Consider the following 18,134-nt stretch of genomic DNA (forward strand, 5'->3'; position numbering starts at 1 on the left):
ATGTCTCAAAATAAAATTTCAGAGGGCTAGGGATATAACTCAGGGGGATAGCACCCCTAAGTTCAATTCCCAGTACCATAATATATATAAAAGACAAAAATAAATGAATTAAAACAATTGCAGAGATTAATGAAGTATGTAAGATGGGCATAATAGAGCTTGTCTGTCATCCCAGTTAATATGGAGGCTAAGGTGGATCACTTGAGCCCAGGAATTTGAGGCCAGCCTAGGCAAATAATGAGACCCTCTATCAAACAAGAAGAAATAAACTATTTAAGAAGCAGTAAATATACTTTATAAATTAACGTTGATGTTTTTGCCATGCTGCTCTTCCTATGGCATCCCAGCTAATTACACTAAATATAAAAATAATAGAAATACTAATTATTGACATTATTATACCAAAAAATATTCAGAGAACATAATCAAGTCTGTACATTAATTCTATCAAATCTTGCAATTTCCAGGGTTGAATGGAGGTCAATTTGAGACAAGGTTCATGATTGTCCAATCTTTATGGCGCTTTTCTTACAGTAGCTACAATGTAATTATGTTTGAAAAACACTAATCTGCCAGGTTACTGAATTTGCTATCAACTAAAAGTGTAGAAAAAATATTTGAAAGTAGATTTTCATTATATGTTTGTGATCTTAAAAATTAAGGGCTGGGTGTGTAGGTTAGCAATAGTGTACTCACTTCACATGTATGAGTCCCCTCCCTGGGTTTGATCTCCAGCTCCACCAAATAAAAGATAAATAAATAATACACATTATAGTTTACTGACTGCAAGCATTCCATAGTTAAAAGAATTTAGTGGCCTGTGGGTATTTTTGTTGTTGTTTAATATCTACCCTTTAATTGTGACTCTGTATATTAGTCTGCTGAGTTCAGAGTGTTACCAGATTTGGAAGTTCAAGTTTACCAAACTTAAAAACTAAAGCACATAGTCACAGCTTCCATAGCTCCCACTGCCACCGCCTCCGCCTCCGAGCAGAAGATGGCTGTGCCTCCCACTTATGCTGATCTTGGCAAATTTGCCAAGGGCTATGGCTTGGGGTTAATCAAACTTGATTTGAAAACAAAATCTGAGAATGGATTGGAATTTACGACTTCAGGCTCAGCCAACACAGAGACCACCAAAGTGACAGGCAGCCTGGAAACCGAATTTTGTAGGAACAGAGGAGGCAAGGCACCAAAGAGAGCAGGAAACAGTTTTATTTGGCCGCAGCCAAGTTCAGAGGGCAGAGATTTTGCTGTAATCAATCAATCCCCTGAACCCCGAGTTCAGGTAGTTTCAGAATTTTATACCCAGCATGTAAGGGGAGGGGCTCAGAAGTTCACAGTCTGTAGAAGTTCACATAAAAGCAGCTTTTTCTTTCACTGTTCTGGGCAAGTTAACCCTTCAAGGACAACACCTGAGAAGGGGAGAGTGTCTTCTCCCCTGTGTTTCCTCCCCCTGCCAGCTGTTACCATGGAGCCCAGTTGGTAACTTCTCTAATCTTAGAAATGTAGACATCTCTGTGAAGTCCCAGCTCAAGGCCAGAGGCCTTATTTACACATTTTTACAAACTAATATACTGGATACATGTTTGTGAAAAACTAGTAAGGGGGTGTCCAGCACTTGGAGTGCTGATTTCTTCCCAGCCAGTGGCCAAGTAAACAGGGCAACAGGAAAACAAGAAGTTTATCTACATTGAACTCTTTTGTAGAGACTCTTTGGTTGACAGTCCTAAAATCAGCCATGGTGAAGATTTCTGGAGAAGCCCAGTTAAGACTTTTCTGTGGAGAAAGGGGGTGTCACTACCCAAGTAAAGGTGGACTGAATATGGCCTGATGTTTACAGAGAAGTGGAACACATTAGGCACTGAGATCACTATTGAAGATCAGCTTGCACGTGGACTGAAGCTGACCTTTGATTCATACTTGTCACCTAACACTGGGGGAAAAAATGCTAAAATCAAGACAGGGTATAAGTGGGAGCACATCAACCTGAGCTGTGATGTGTGGACTTTGATATTGCGGGGCCTTCAATACAGGGTACTCTAATGCTGGGTTATGAGGACTGACTGGCTGGCTACCAGATGAATTTTGAGATTGCAAGGTCCCGAGTGACCCAAAGCAACTTTGCAGTTGGCTACAAGACTGACGAAATTCAGCTTCACACTAATGTGAGCTATGGGACAGAGTTTGGTGGCTCCATTTATCAGAATGTGAACAAGAAATTGGAGACGGCTGTCAATCTCGCCTGGACAGCAGGAAACAGTAACACTCACTTTGGAATAGCAGCAAAGTATCAAGTTGACTTTGATGCCTGCTTCTCAGCCAAAGTGAATAACTACAGCCTGATGGGTTTAGGATACACTCAGACCCTAAAGCCAAGTATCAAACTGACACTGTCACTTTGATGGATGGCAAGAATGCTGGTGGCCACAAGCTTGGTCTAGGACTGGAATTTCAAGCAAAAATGTACAATCATTAATTTTAAACTATTTTGCAGCATAGCTACCTTCAGAATTTGGTGTGCCTTTTAATGTTGTAGGTCTGGGATGCAAGAATTGCTAAAAATCATATTAGACCTCCAGGTGAAAGAGGATTCAGCTTTAAAGTATTACCATTACAGAAGAAACTGAGTCCAAAAAAAAGATCCTTTCAGATGTAGACTTGTGTGTGTGAGAGAGACTAGTGGCCCCTCTAGAGATGCCAGGTTTCCTTTTTTTTTTTTTTTTATACCTTTATTTTATTTACTTATTTTTATGTGGTGCTGAGGATCGAACCCAGGGCCATGCACATGCTAGGCGAGAGCTCTACTGCTGAGCCACAACTCCAGCCCCCAGGTTTCCTTTTAAAAAAAAAAAATATCTAGAAATGTCTGCAAGAGGAAGCTGATAATGTATAGGCACTTTGTAAATCTGTATTGAGTAAATAAATGGAATTGTGACTTCCTGAAAATCACACCTTGGTTTCCTAACCCTAATTGATGAGGAGCTCTTGCTTTATGGTGTGTACAAACCGATGTGAAAGTAACTTTTTTAGACAGACCTTCATAAACTTTTTCCACTCTAGCTCGTCATGACCTCTTTTACACCAAAAGTAGTCTGCAGGGTGTGGTCACTGTTTCTTTTTCGTGCCATTTTGGGGAGGAGAGGATAGATGTGATAAAGCCAATAATTTAGGATTAATTCCTTTTTGTGTCATGGTTTTCTTGCCCTGCACCAGTGTCTGAAATAGCTTCCAGGAGCTCCAGTTATAGGCTGGAAAGAGTCTGCGTGATTGTCATCACAAAGTGACAACACTAGGAATCGAAATTGGACTTCTGTTGTATTCTCACCACTGAATTTATTTTTTAGCAATGTAATGGATACATTTTGGAGTCTTCCATTTTGTGTGGAATTAGATACTCCCCTTCGAATGCTGTAATTAACATCACTTAAAATAAAACTTGAATAAAATATTGAAACCTGAAAAAGAAAACAAACAAACAAAAAACCCTAAAGCACACAAACACACATACAAAAGAATCTTTCCCATGTGGGAACCTAGAACTATTAACTTTCTAGCAGAGGAAACATTTCTTGCTGAATGGTCAACTGGAGACATCATAGATCAATACATTATACTGACTTGTTTTACCTTTCTTAGATATTTAACTTGGGCATGCAATATTTGTAAAAGTCTCAAACCCTAAAGCTTGAATGGAAGGGGCCTATGGGAGTGGCAGTATAACTCAGTGGTGGGGTACGTGCTGAGCTTGAGGAGGTCCTGGCTTCAATACCCAGCACCAAAAGGAATATTAAAAAGGAATGAAAAAGGGAAAAAAACGGCCTGTGTATATGATTTAAGGTGAATCCATTTCAAATTATTCCTTAAAAGAAATTAACAAAATAAAGAGGTTAGTCATTTGAAAAATGCAAAATTCAGGCTGGGATTGTGGCTCAGTGGTAGAGCGCTCACCTCCCACATGCAAGACTCTGGGTTCAATCCTCGGCACCACATAAAAATAAATAAGTGAAATAAAGGTATTGTTTCTAACAACAATTAAAAAATAAATATTAAAAAAATGCAAAATTCCCAGATCTTGGGATCTTGTGGAAACAGTACAGGATTTCTGGATTCTACTTCTGTTGTTACCACACTTGCCAAAGCAAATCTTGGAAACTTTCAATCTCCACTTTCTAATTTATAAAACAAATGGGTTGATTTCAATTTCCATCTCTCAGATTTCACATAAATCAAGAAAGAAACTTGAGCAAGCCGTAAAATATTAATGATATCTTACATTTATGCTTACGTTGTGCCAGAATTAATTTAATTTTGTTAAAACCTGTTATTAATATTATCCTCATTTTAAAGATGGAAAGCTGAAGCATGGAACAATTTAGAAACTTGCTCCACATTTGCATTTGGTAAGTTATCAAAAATAAAATTTTTAAAAATATTTATTTTTTAGTTATAATCATACACAATACCTTTATTTTATTTATTTATTTTTATGTGGTGCTGAGAATTGAACCCAGGTCTCACACATGCTAGGCAAGTGCTCTACCACTGAGCCACAACTCCAGCTTCCAAATAAATTTTGTAACCAATTACAATGGGGCATGCCTGTAATCCCACCAATTGAACAATTTATTGAGACTTCAAGCAATTTAGTGAAAACCTGTCTCAAAATAAAAAATAAAAAGGGCTGGGGATGTAGCTCAGGGGTAAAGTGCCTCTGGGTTCTATCCCCAGTATCCCCAGCCCCAAATTTCAGCTGGGGGCTCAGCTCAAGGACAGAACATGAGCTTAGTATGTGTGAGACCCTGGGCTCAACACCCAGCACCAAAACAAACAAACAAATAAAATGATGAGATTATACAGGGAATAGTGGTACAAGATTATAATTCCAGCCTTGAGGCAGGGGGATCACAAGTTAAATAGCCAGTCTCAGCAATTTAGTGAAGCCCTAGGCAATTTAGTGAGACTGTCTCAAAATAAAACTATAAAGGATGGGAGATGTGTCTCAGTGGTTAAACACCCCTGCGTTCAATCCCTGCTATGATGATGATGATTGTTGGGTGCAGAGCAGGCTGAACTGTGTTGTCTGCAGGGCAGGCTGAACAGATGTTGGCTGCAAGATAGCCCACGCACTCAAACCCCCCTCTATCTGGTCCTTTATCACCTGTTTGCCTCAAGTCTGAACATTCAACCCTGCTTAAGGCTGAACACTTAACCCCCCCTTGGGCCAACAAGGCAGCTTGCAGACCCAGAGGCCCCATTAGATTTGGGCTATAAAAACTCCCTCCTGCCAGGCCCCCCTCTCTCTTGCTCTTTCTTTCTTGCTCTTTCTCTCTTGCTCTTTCTCTCTTGCTCTCTGTCTCTCTCTCTTGCTCTCTCCCTGTTCATCTCTTCTCTTTTCTCTCTCTCTTTCCTTCTTTCTTTTCTCTTTGTTGCACTGCTGCAGTAAAGATCTCTTGGTCACTCCGAGTGTTGTGGTCACTTTCCTTTCAATGATGATGAAATTATAACTAAAAATTCTGGTTCTATAACCCTGATGATACTCATTCATTAGAAGCATAGAGGAGATAGATTATTTCTAAGGAGGACCAGTAAAGGAAGGCAATACTTAAGCTGAATCTTAAAGAATGGGTAAGATTGTAATAAGAAAACACAAAGAATTGGCGAGAAAATAGAATAAAGGTCCAAAAGATTAGAAAATGTAAAGCATTTATATGGGACAGCAAAAAGCAAGTTCTGGCTAAAGTGCTGCAGAGTAATCTGGAGAGTCTAAAAGATAGATTTATAGGCCCTTGCTCTGGAAATTCTGACTTGCAGATCCTCAGGTCTGGAAACAAGTCTTTTCAACAAGTTCTTCAGATGATTGTGATATGCAGCAAGTTATGAGAAACAGTGTAATAAAAAAACAGAAACTAATACAGATTAGGGCTATCAACTTAAGTTCAACTCAAGTCATGAAAGACTTATGACAAACTAAGGTATTTGGACAATTTGGCCAATAAGATCTCACTGAGGGATTTTTGTTTGCTTGTTTGTTTTGCTTCATTTAAAAAAATTTAAATATGTAAAGTGTTCATGTAGTACAAAATGCAAAAGTCCACCAAAGGGAATTCTCAGTTCCTTTCTACCTCTATTTTCTTGTATTTAAAGCATTTCTTTTGTTTGCTTTGTTTTATTTGCAATGCTAAGGATGGACCCCTAGGCCTTGCACATGCTAGCCAAGCATTCTACCACTGAGCTACATTCCCTGCCCCTGTAGAATTTTAAGAAGAGAAATCAAACCACGAGAGCTCTATCTCAGCAAAATGTATCAGACAGAAGTAGTTCAGCTGAAATCTAATGGAGGCAGGGACAACCTCTGCCATACTGGTAATAGTGGGAAGTAAAAGGAAAAGATGCAAAGTTCTACAGGTAAAAACAACAGGACTTGGTACTTAGCACACAGCCTAGAAGATAACTTATACTTCAAAGTATGTGCTCAGTGGTTCTTAAATGATGTAAGTAGAAGAATGATCAAAATTATTTGAAGGCTTAGAAGCAGAATGGCCACGTGGGCTCTCTCTCATCCAGCGAGGAGGTCCACGGAACAGGGTGGAGGAGAGTGTGGCTGGAACAGGGTAGAGGAGAGTGTGGCTGCAGAGTCGCTAATCAAGATGTTTGGAAACCAAGCTGGAAGCAGGTCTGATTTTATTGCGCAATACCATGTATGTATACTCAGGCAGTAGCTAAGCAGATTACAGGCAGCCACCAATATAATTTCTTGCCATCTGCCTTGCAGTGACCAACCAAGGAGCAGGTTGTGGAGAAAGGGCTGGGCCTCATGCCCAGGGCTATGCCTATGGGGTAAGTGGTTTGTCATTTCACGCCCGAGGAGAGTGGTTTGCCACTCAGGCGCCCTTAAGTATGCCATGTACGCAGTACTCCATGGACTTGTCCCCACAAATGAGTAGGAGCTGAAAAAGTGTCGTTAACATTGTTAAAACAAAAGCAAAATTGCAAGGTTTATGGAGGGGGAAGAAGATGATGGATATGGTTTTGAAGCTAGGAGCTGAAAATGCTTATAGTTCATGCAAATAGAAACTTCTATCACATGGATAGAATAGTGATTTGGTAGCCAGGAGTGGTAGTGCATGCCTCTAACCCCAGTGACACCGGAGGCTGAGAAAGGAGAATCACAAGTTTACAGCCAACCTCAAAGGCAGGTGCGGTGGCATAGGCCTGTAATCCCAACAGCTCTGGAGGCTGAGGCAGGAGGATCGTGAATTCAAAGCCAGCCTCAGCAACCTAGTGAGGGCCTCAGCAATTTAGCAAGACGCTGTCTCTAAAAAAAAAAAAAAAAAAAAAAAAGGCCTGGGGATGTGGTTCAGTAGCTAAACGTTCAACCCCTGGTATTAAAAAAAAAAAAAAAGAGAGAGAGAGAAATAGAAAAGCTAGCCTCAGCAACTTAGCGAGGCCCTAAGCAATTTTAGTGAGACCCTATCTCAAAAATAACAAATAAATATGCCTAGGGATGTGGCTCAGTGGTGAAGTGGTCCTGAATTAAGTACCTGGTAACCCACCGCCTCAATTTGGTGCCAAGGAAATAAGTTGGAAGCTTTGGGCATAAATTTTAGAATGTTCTTATATGGGAATGGCTGGATAACCAAGGAAACATTGGAGAAGATGTCCAAGGGCAAAAAAATCAGAACTATTTATATAGGAAAGAAGAAAAGCCAGGAAAGCCAAGTGTCATGAAAATGCAGGAAGATGACTCTATTACAAAGGTAGCAGTAACTGGCACCCTTATCACCCCATTCCTTCTTGATTACTAAATCTGACAAGTTTTTCTCATTCTTTATTCTCCTTGACCTCTTTTTCCTACTGAACACATTTATTGTTGATTGTATTTTTGAAACATCATACATAAATGGAGTATAGCTTCTCATTCTTCTGGTTGTACATGATGTAGAGTTACACAAGTTGTATAATTATGTATGCACAAAGGGTAATAATAAGGGAAAAAGTCAGATTAGCAGGAAATAAGAAATAAGCAGATGGTGAGAAAGTGAATGTATCAAGTGCCTTCTACTCTTGAGAAGTTGAACAGTGTGAGGCTGGCAACAGATGGAAGTGCAGGTGAATGGGCAAAACCTGTAATGTTTATGTTATCCACTAGTTGGCATCTGTGGTCTTCATTGTGAGGAGAGCAGTGTAAACAGTTTTCAAGAGGTGCAGTGTTAATACATTTGCAGGGACAGGAGAAGGGGCCAAGAGGAAGAATGAGGCTGAGGACACATGACTTTTGACAATTGAACTGATTTGGGAAAGAGATGACACCTAATTTACGGTTGGATTTAGAACAGAAAAGAAGTGCTTCACCAGACCCAGAAAGAAAGAAATCCTTTGAGATTAAGATATTTTGATGTGAGGAGGGAGGATAAGGGTGTGATTGACAGTCTGTATTCTCTTAGGAAAGTAGGAGCCCCAAATTGTTTGTCCACAATAGAGAACTAAATATCACCTAGGTAAATATCACCCAAAAAGCTAGATACTGGACTGACTTAAATATGGCAGGCCTTATTTAGTAAAGCACTTACCTGGAGCAGAGGCTTTATTAGATCTTTTAAATAATGTTCTTAAGAGCATTATTCTTAACTGAATGGATTCGTCACAGAAGAAGAAATACAACAGATCATCAAATATATGAAAAAACGTTCAACATCTCTAGCAATTAGAGAAATGCAAATCAAAACTACCCTGAGATTCAGTTTCACTCCAGTCAGAATGGCAATTCTCAAAAATACAATCAACAGGGTTGGGGTTGGGGCTCAGTGGTAGAGCGCTTGCCTAGCATGCATGAGCCACTGGGTTTGATCCTCAGCACCACATAAACAAATAAAGATATTGTGTCCACCAAAAACTAAAAAATAAATATTAAAAAAATACAATCAGGGCTGGGGATGTGGCTCAAGCGGTAGCACGCTCGCCTGGCATGCGTGTGACCCGGGTTCGATCCTCAGCACCACATACACACAAAGATGTTATGTCCACCGAAAACTAAAAAATAAATATTAAAAAAATTCTCAAAAAAAATTAAAAAAAAAAAATACAATCAACAATAAATGTTGGTGAGGATGTGGGGGGGAAAGGCACACTCATACATTGCTGGTAGGACTGCAAATTGGTGCAACCACTCTGGAAAGCAGTATGGAAATTCCTCAGAAAACTTGGAATGGAACTACCATTTGACCCAGCTATCCCATTCCTCAGTTTATATCCAAAGGACTTAAAATCAGCATACTACAGTGAAGCAGTCACATCAGTGTTTATAGCAACTCAATTCAAAATAGCTAAGCTGCGGAACCAACATAGATGCCCTTCAATAGATGAATGGATAAAGAAATTGTAGTATATGTACACAATGGAATATTACTCAGCCTTAAATAAGAATGAAACTATGGCATTTGATGGTAAATGGATGGAACTGGAGAATATCATGCTAAGTGAAATAAAACAATCCCAAAGAACCAAAGGTTGAAAGTTTTCTCTGATATGGGAATGCTAATTCACAATGGGGGGAGACTAGAGAACAGAGATACTTTGGATAAGACACAAGGGAATAAAGGGAAGGGAGGGGGTATGGGGGGTATGATGGATAGTAGAATAAATTGGACATTATTACCCTTTGTGCATATATAATTATACAACTTGTGTAACTCTACATCATGTACAACCAGAAGAATGAGAAGCTATTCTCCATTTATGTATGATGTGTCAAAATGCATTCTACTGTCATGTATAACTAATTAGAACATTTTTTTAAAGAGAATTATTCTTTCCATTTTTAAAACTCTATGCCTCCAAGAAGGGCATCATGGCCCACACCTGTAAATACCAGTAGCTCTGGACGCAGAGGCAGGAGAATCTCATGTTCAAAGCCAGCCTCAGCAACTTAGTGAGGCCCTAAGCAACTGTCTCAAAATAAAAAATGAAAGGAGCTGGGGATATGGATCAGTGGTTAAACATCTCTGGGTTCAATCTCTGGTATAAAAAAAAAAAAGAAGAAGAAGTCTATGCCTCCCTAAATAGGATATGAAACTTGACCACAGCTAACAAACCTACATTCAAACCCAGGTCAGACCACACAATTTCAAACTGTTAGAGCTCACCACAAGGGAATAACAGAGGCCATGATCATGCAGGCACAGGATTATTTTACCCTCCAAAACAACATTTCTGGACATTGCCACACAAGCAATGTGATATTCCAATATTAACATTCTTTTTTTAAAAAAATATTTATTTTTTAGTTATAGGTGGACACAATAGCTTTATTTTATTTTCATGTGGTGCTGAGGATCAAGCCCAGTGCCTCTTGCATGCTAGGCAAGCGCTTTACCTCTGAGCCATAACCCTAGCCCTCCAATACTAACATTCTAATACAAGGAAAAAAAGGAAAAGACATGTGAAACTGTACTTCTCTGTACTTTCTTGTTTTTTTCTTTAAATTTTATTATTTTTGATGAAAAATCATAATTGCATACATTCATTGAATATGAAGTGATGTTTTGTTGTATTATATAATGTGGCATAATTAAGACAATTAACATTTTTACCACCTCACTTATCTATGTATGTTTTGTTGTTGTTCTTGTTTTTTCTTGTGGTGTCTGGGATCAAACCCAGTGCCTCAAGCATGCTGGCAGGCAGCATTCCCAGCCCTTATCTATCAATCATTTTTTCTGGTGAGACATTTTAAATTAATTCTGTTTTTTTGTCTTTTGTTTTTGGTCCTGGGGATTGAACCCTACCTACTGAACTATATCTCAGTCCTATTTTTTATTTTGTACACATATATTATTTTGTTTATATTTTGTATTGGGGATTAAACCAAGGCATTTATCCACTGAGCCACATTCCCAGCCCATTTTTGAACTTTACTTAGAGACAGGGTCTTGCTAAGGTTGCTTAGGGCCTTCCTAAATTGCTGAGACTGGCTTTCAACTCGTGATCCTCCTGCCTCAGCCTCCTCAGCCACTGATATTACAAGCGTGCACCACTGTGCCCAGCTTATTTTTTGAGACAGGATCTCACTAAATTGCTGAGACTTGTCTTGAACTTGTGATCCTTCTATTTCAGCTTCCTGAGTCACTGGGTTTACAGGGATGTGCCATTGCGCTGAGTCATTCTCAGTGGCTTTGGAAATATCTGATAGACTATTATTGACTATAGGGCTGTGCAATAGTTTCAAAAATGTTCTTGTCTATCTGAAACTTTGTATCTTTTGATCAACAACTCCCAATTCCCTACTTCCCACCCTTAGAACCTGGTAATAATTATTCAATGGTATTTCTGTGAGTTCAACTTTATAGGATTCCACATACAAGTGAGATCATGAGATATTTGTCCTAATGTTCTTGGCTTATTTAACCTAGGATATTATCCTCTAGATTCAGAGATGTTGTGGCAAATGACAGGATTTCCTTCTTTTTGCGGCTGAATAGTATTCCATTATGTATGTGTGCACACACTTACATACCACATTTTCTTTATCCATTTGTATCTTGATGAACCCCTAGATGGATTCTATGTCTTGGTTATTGCAAATGGTGCTGCAATGAATATGAGGGGCAGATATTCCTTTGACACATTGATTTCAACTCCCATTATGTATATTCAGAAATGAGATTACTTAATTATATGGTAATTCTACCTTTATTTGTTTTTTTAAATTTTATTATTTTTTTTAAAAAGAGAGTGAGAGAGGAGAGAGAGAGAGAGAGAGAGAGAGAGAGAGAGAGAGAATTTTTTAATATTTATTTTTTAGTTTTCGGCAGACACAACATCTTTGTTTGTATGTGGTGCTGAGGATCGAACCCGGGCTGCACGCATGCCAGGAGAGCGTGCTACCACTTGAGCCACATCCCCAGCCCATGTTTTTATTTATTATTTAGTTGTAGATGGACACAATTAATATCTTTATTTATTTTTATGTGATACTGAGGATAGAACCCAGTGCCTCACACATAGTAGGTAAGTACTCTACCACTGAGCTACAACTCCAGCCCAACCTTTAATTTTTGAATGAACCTCCATACTGTTTTCCATAAAAGTTGTACTAGCCAGGCATATGGCATACACCTGTAATCCCAACAGCTCAGGAGGCTGAGGCAGGAGGATTGGGAGTTCAAAGCCAGCCTTAGCAATTTAGCAAGATCCTATCTCTAAATAAAGATACAAAAAAGGACTGGGGATGTGGATCAGTGATTGATACCCCGTGGGTTTAATCCCTAGTACCAAAAAAAAAAATTACCTTCTCTGATGATTACTTATGCTGAGCATTTTTCATGTGCCTACCAGCCATTATGGTATGTCTTCTTCTGAGAAATGTCTTGTTCAGGTCCTTTGGTCATTTTTAATTTTTTTTTCTTGCTATTGAGTTGAATTCCATATATATTTTGGTTATAACCTTTTATCAGAAGTATGGTTTGCAAATATGTTCCCCATTCTGTGGGCTGTCTCAATTTTTTCCTTTGCTTTGCAGAAGAATTTTATTTTCATGTTAAATCATTTATTTATTTTTTGCTTTTGTTGCCTGTGGTAATCTGGGTATTCTGAGATTCATAATTAAGAATATATATGTATAAATAAGTATATATGTATATACATATATATGTATGAGTTGCAATACTGGCAGTAAAGAAATATAGTAAATATTTTGAAGATAAGAGATTTCCTTTGTCTTAATTTTTTTGGTCTGATGTGAACTCCTATTCTGTGACAGATAAAATTGTTCTGGATAAAATTCTTCTTGAAGTGATCCATGAAAATTACAATTTGAATAAAGGTATAGCTTGGGTTTAGACTAGATCCTCCTTAGTGCCACTTATGAAAACTTTGACACTACATTGGCCATTTGCATAAAATGAAACTACTCTTACAACTATCTGCTCTTCTTTATCCCTAATATTGCATTTAAAAATTTATTATAATCTTCATAGTAGGTATGAATATGACACTGAAAAATAGGTTACGGACTTTGCTTTCTTAGTCATAGGCATTTCTAATCAATGCTTGAATTATCTGCAAGGAATGACTCTAAGAAGCAGGGATTTGTCTCAGTAGTTCAAGTTCCTTTTGGAATTCTTCACTGCTGGCAGGCAGAATAATGATCCCTGCCCCGACCCCACCCCCACCCCCGCCCACCCCTCACCCCCAACATGTGCACACTTGGCAAAAATGTCCATGTCCTAATCCCTGAGACCTGTGAGTATTTTGACTATAGTGGCAAAGAGAAATTAAGATTGCAGATGGAATTAAGGTTGCAAACCAGCTGATGGGAAGATTTTCTTGGATTATCACTGTGAATCCAATGTCATCACAAGAGTTCTTATAAGTAAAAGGAGACAAGAAAGAGAATCAAAGAGATGGGAGCAAGAGAAAGATGTATCAGCTGGCTTTGAAGGTGAAGGAAAGGGGTCTTGAGTCAAGGAATTTGGGTGGCCTCCACAAAACAGGAAAAACAAAAAAAAAAACTTGTCCCTAGAGCCAATCCTTTGATTTTAATTTAGATTTTCGTTAGATTCATATCCAATTTTGGACCTACAGAACCATGAAATAATTTGTGTCATTTAAGTTTTTGATAATTTATTATAGCAGCAATAGAAAACTACCTATATCTTTCTTGGTATCTCCTGCCTTTTCCCTGAAAACCCTCAGCAAAGGCTTCCACATTATTTTATTCTGTTTTGAAGGATTCATTATGACATTTCTCTCTCTCTCCCTTTCTTTCTTTCTCTCTCTCTTTCTTTCTTCTACCAGAGGTTGAACCCAGGGACATTTCAACACTGAGTCACATTCCCAACCCCTTTTTAAAATGTTGAAACTGGGTTTCAGTAAATTGTTTAGGTCCCACTAAATTACTAAGGATGACTTTAAACTTGGAATCCTTCTGCCTCACCCTTAGTACATGCTGAGTTACCATTCTTATTTTAAGTCCTTTGTCTAATGAGGTCTCACTACAAAGAACATATCTTTTGTCAAAGAAATTTAGGGAAAAACAAGTAGGTACACAATATTTTTGGAAAATGTAACAATTTCCCCTAAATCTCTGGTAACTAAAACTATTCATCTAGCACATAGTCAAACTTTTCTTTTTTATTCGTTTTTTTTTTGTTTGTTTGTTTTGGTACTGGGGATTGAACTCGGGGTGCTTTATCACTAAACCACATCCCCAAGTCCTTTTTATTTTTTAAATTCTGAGATAGGGACTTGCTAAGTTGCTGAGTCTCCCTAAATTGCTGAGATTGACCTCCAATTTTGCAATCCTCCTGCCTCAGCCCCCAGAATTGCTGGGATTGCAGGCCACAGTGTACATGGTGAATCTTAACCACAATGAAGGGTGTGATTTTTCAGGGGTTGGTAATCTTGTCTTCTCTTTCCAACCTAATGAACCCCTGTTTCTCAGCTAAAATGAAATGTATTGATTACTTAAGGATAAATATTCTGAGGAAGCCCTATCTAACTACACACACAAAACGGGCTTTAATAATTTCTTGTAACTACGTTCATCATTAAGAAATTAATCTAAAAAGATGGAGACAGGCAATGTCTACTACATTGAAGGAGAAACTTCAGAATTTTTCCTCTCCTCTTTGAAAACGGGATTCTCTGACCTCTGCTAGCATGCATTACAACTGAAGAAGATTGAGTTGGGTAAAACGTGTGTTTAAGAGTAGAATTTTCTATTTCACAAAACATCCCTTTTCTATTTGCCCTACCTGATTAAATACTTCTTTTTCCTCAGCGACTTTACAAGTTATGTCCCTGCTAAAGGTTTCCAGAGTAACACATTCTTGAAGGTTGGGTTTTAGTTCACGGTTTTGACTTATTTTCCCCAGAATGTAAACACACTTATGTTTAAACACACTCATGTTTAAAAGACTGTCTTATTGACGCTCTACTCCACCTTACGACGACTTAGCATGTCCAAGAATGTTTAAAGGGCTGCTAGTTTACAACAGGTGACACCTTTACATTCCAGAGAACGGTTCCCTGATCCGAAAGCCCACGACTTCCGGTCGGATGAAAATTAAATCTTCCTCTCTTATAGACGGTTTTTGGTGTGCTTGTTATCAAAAGGTCCTCCGTCACGTGTCTACGTGGGGATTGACGCTTTCTCCGCGACACTGACACAGACATGGTTATCGGGAAGCAGCCACAGCTGGGACAATGGCAGCCGACCAAGACCGCCAAAGAACACGGTCCAGGGCCATGGGGCCAGTGGTTAGGTCAGGGAAGTGGCCACAGTGGTTCACAACGTGTGCTTCCCGCCGTCACCGAGCCACCACACTCCAGGGGTTGGAGCCGCTTCAGCTGGCCCAAAGAGAAGGAAGCGGTCTCAAAACCAAACTGCAGCGCCCTCCTAGTTTGCAATTAATTGGCTTTTCGGCGCACGCGCGGAGAGGGGAGCTTCCGGCCTATAGCCCCGCCCCCAGCCCCACCCAAGTTAGCTCCTCCTCCAGGCCCCACCTCCGGACCAGTTCCTCCTCTCACCCGTGAAGCCCCGCCCCCTACTCGGGCTTCCTTCGCCCCCGTTCCATTTAATTGTTGGATTGTCAGCGCTGCACTCCCGCTGACGGCCAGCAGGGGGCAGAGTTCGAGCCTGGAGGTTTTTTTTTTTACCCCCTCGGGGCGTCCCCGGGGAGGCGGTCGCAGAGTGGGGGAGGGGAGGGCGGGGCTCGTGGACGCGGTTCCGTCCGCTGCTGCGCTACTTTTGGTCCGGACTCGGCTGGGAGGCCGCGGCTGCCTCATCAGAGCTGACGTGGGGGCGACGTGGGGCCGCGGCCGGCGCCGGCGCCGAGTTGCTGGGCGGCGGCGCCGCTCTTGAGCGGCGGTCGGGCTCGGCGTCTCCACCTCCTCGCGTCCGTAATCAGTGACGAGGTCCGCTACGTAAACCCCATCGCGGCGGGTAAGTGGCGCGCCGGCAGGGCCCGGAGACCAGGAGCCGGCGACGCGGCGCGGGAGGCGGCGCAGGAACGGGGCGGGGCCGGGCCGGGCGGCGGGACCCCGGCGGCGGATCCCGTGTCGGCGGGACCCCGTGTCGGTGGCGGAGGCGCGCCCCGGGAAGAGGCCCTCTCGCTTCCCCGCCGGCCTCGACGAGCCGCCCGCCTTCCCTCCGCCTCCGGCCCCGAGTGCGGGCAGCCCGCCTCCGCACCCTCCCGACTCCTTCCGAGCTTGGTACAAGTTGGAAAAGCCTGACTCTAGAAAAAAGCCCTACGCCTCTTCTGTCTTGACAGGAAAAAGGAAGCAAGAAGGAAGGACGTTGGTTTTATTTATCGCAGCCGACGATTGGTGGCACCTTTGTCCCAGTTGTGTATGCAGTTGACATATAAATTAACGCGACCTATTTCTTTGAAACGTGGATTAGGGGGACTTCGCTGTTAAGTCATTTTTGTCCCCCAGACACGTTATTGCTGATGAGATCAAATAAGGGCAGAGACGGAATAAGTGACAGCTGATACAGGTTCGCGGTGTTACTCTTTTGATTTTTGCCTTTTTAGGGCCATCTAGTTCCCAGAATCTCTGACTAGGTAATAAACACATTATTCTACATAGTTCTTACCATGTTGCGATTACACGTATATCACATACCTAGGTTTGAATTGAAATCACTTGAACGTTTTCTGCACCTCCGCTCGCTAGAGCAGCTATTGGTGTGTAATCAGATTTTCAAAAAAATGTTGTGCTACACGACCAGCCTGAAAGTCTGACTAAAACTGAAAGAGCTCCTTTTAACTATGCAGCTTACTTAGGTAACTCATAAACTTTCTTCCTTTAACTGCGGGGAGGATAGGAGGGCAAATCATTTTCCATTGAAACAAAAACTTAGATGCATAGTGGTAAAAGTCCAGTGTGAATATTGTATTAGATTACATCTATAATTCATGTTCTCTACTTTTTCCCTTGGGTACCACATTTTTCTTGTAGTCTTGATTCTCTTTTTGGATAATACGCTTGTTTCCCTAAGTTACTGATAGTCTTTAAATCTTTGAAGTACTGTTTTCCCCAAAGGAACGCAAATGTCAAAAAATGTTTGGCCAATAAATGCTGAGTATTGAAACTGATGTTTAAAGGAAATACTTATTGATCTAAACATTACTTTGGAAAAGGTATACATTATTTTAGTCCTGGATGAGTAAACATAATGCATTGTCATATTAAGTATTGATAATTACACAATTTTGATGAATCTGTAAATAGATCAATGTAACAAAATTTTTCCAGTGACTTGGTGGTTTGCATGAAATCATTTTGATAGTGTCAAGTTGTAATTACAGTGATGTTTTGTGTACATATTTTTGTAAGAGTATGAATAAATTTTTATTGACTGTATAAACACAGAGGAACTTTTTAGTCTTTTTGTTTTTGCATTGTCCCAGAAAGTTAATGAAATTTGCCTCTACTGATGAATTTTAACAAACCTCAGACATCATGTATTCTAGTTTTCTACTGAGGCAAGTCACTGCATGATTAAAATATTAAATTTTGTTTTTCAATAAATCTTTCATGAAAATGAGGGGAGAGTTTTAGATTATTAATGTACATAAGGAATCCTGACTGAATCTTTAGCAGTATAAATATTTCTGATCCCATTTCCCCAATTTGATATTCTTTACAAGTATTGGGCCAGGGGTACTGTTGAATTAGGTAGCCTACTGAAAAGCTGTTAAATATTCTGTTCCATTTGTAATGAATTCTTAAAATAAATCTGAACAACACAAACACTTTAACAGCTAAAATTCAGAGACTTTATTTTATTATTTAATTTTTTTTTTTTTTTTTTTTTTTTAGATGGACACAGTACCTTTATTTTATTTATTTAGTTTTATGTGGTCCTGAGAAGGAACCCAGTGCCTCACACTGGCTAGGCAAGTACTGTACCACTGATCCACAACCCCAACCCCAGCCAGAGACTTTATTTTTTTAGATCAGTTTTAGAACCATTGATTCTCCCCTCATATCGTTGCTCCCCCACAGTAAGGATTGAACCCAGGGCCACTCTACCATTGAGCTACATCCCAGCCCTTTTTAAGTTTTTAAAATTTTAGACAGGTTCTCACTGAGTTGCCCAGGCTGGCTTGGAAGTTGCAGTCTTC

At 40.1% G+C, this 18,134-nt stretch overlaps 2 protein-coding genes across 18 annotated transcripts in view; both read left to right on the forward strand.

Moving 5' to 3' along the window:
* The first annotated feature begins 997 nt into the window (after window positions 1–997).
* Window positions 998–2,405, forward strand: LOC124095190 (voltage-dependent anion-selective channel protein 1-like). The gene is made up of 3 exons (XM_058580614.1): window positions 998–1,168; window positions 1,813–1,973; window positions 2,174–2,405. The coding sequence occupies exons 1-3, from the start codon at window positions 998–1,000 to the stop codon at window positions 2,403–2,405; spliced, it is 564 nt and encodes a 187-aa protein (XP_058436597.1).
* A 13,329-nt stretch (window positions 2,406–15,734) lies between these two features.
* Crem (cAMP responsive element modulator) overlaps window positions 15,735–18,134 on the forward strand; it is a 77,581-nt gene continuing 75,181 nt past the window's right edge. For 4 of the 17 annotated variants that reach the window (XM_058580592.1, XM_058580594.1, XM_058580600.1 and 1 more), the window contains exon 1: window positions 15,736–15,946. The gene's annotated coding sequence lies outside the window, so the exon portion shown is untranslated. Of the gene's footprint in view, window positions 15,947–16,065; window positions 16,502–18,134 lie in introns of those variants that run through there. The other 13 variants (XM_058580591.1, XM_058580593.1, XM_058580601.1 and 10 more) reach the window with 9 other exon arrangements.

This window comes from Marmota monax, unplaced genomic scaffold (assembly GCF_021218885.2).
Source record: "Marmota monax isolate L192 unplaced genomic scaffold, Marmota_monax_Labrador192_F-V1.1 WCK01_AAM20220418_F8-fsc00066, whole genome shotgun sequence".
In the NCBI taxonomy this organism is placed as follows: Eukaryota; Metazoa; Chordata; class Mammalia; order Rodentia; family Sciuridae; genus Marmota; species Marmota monax.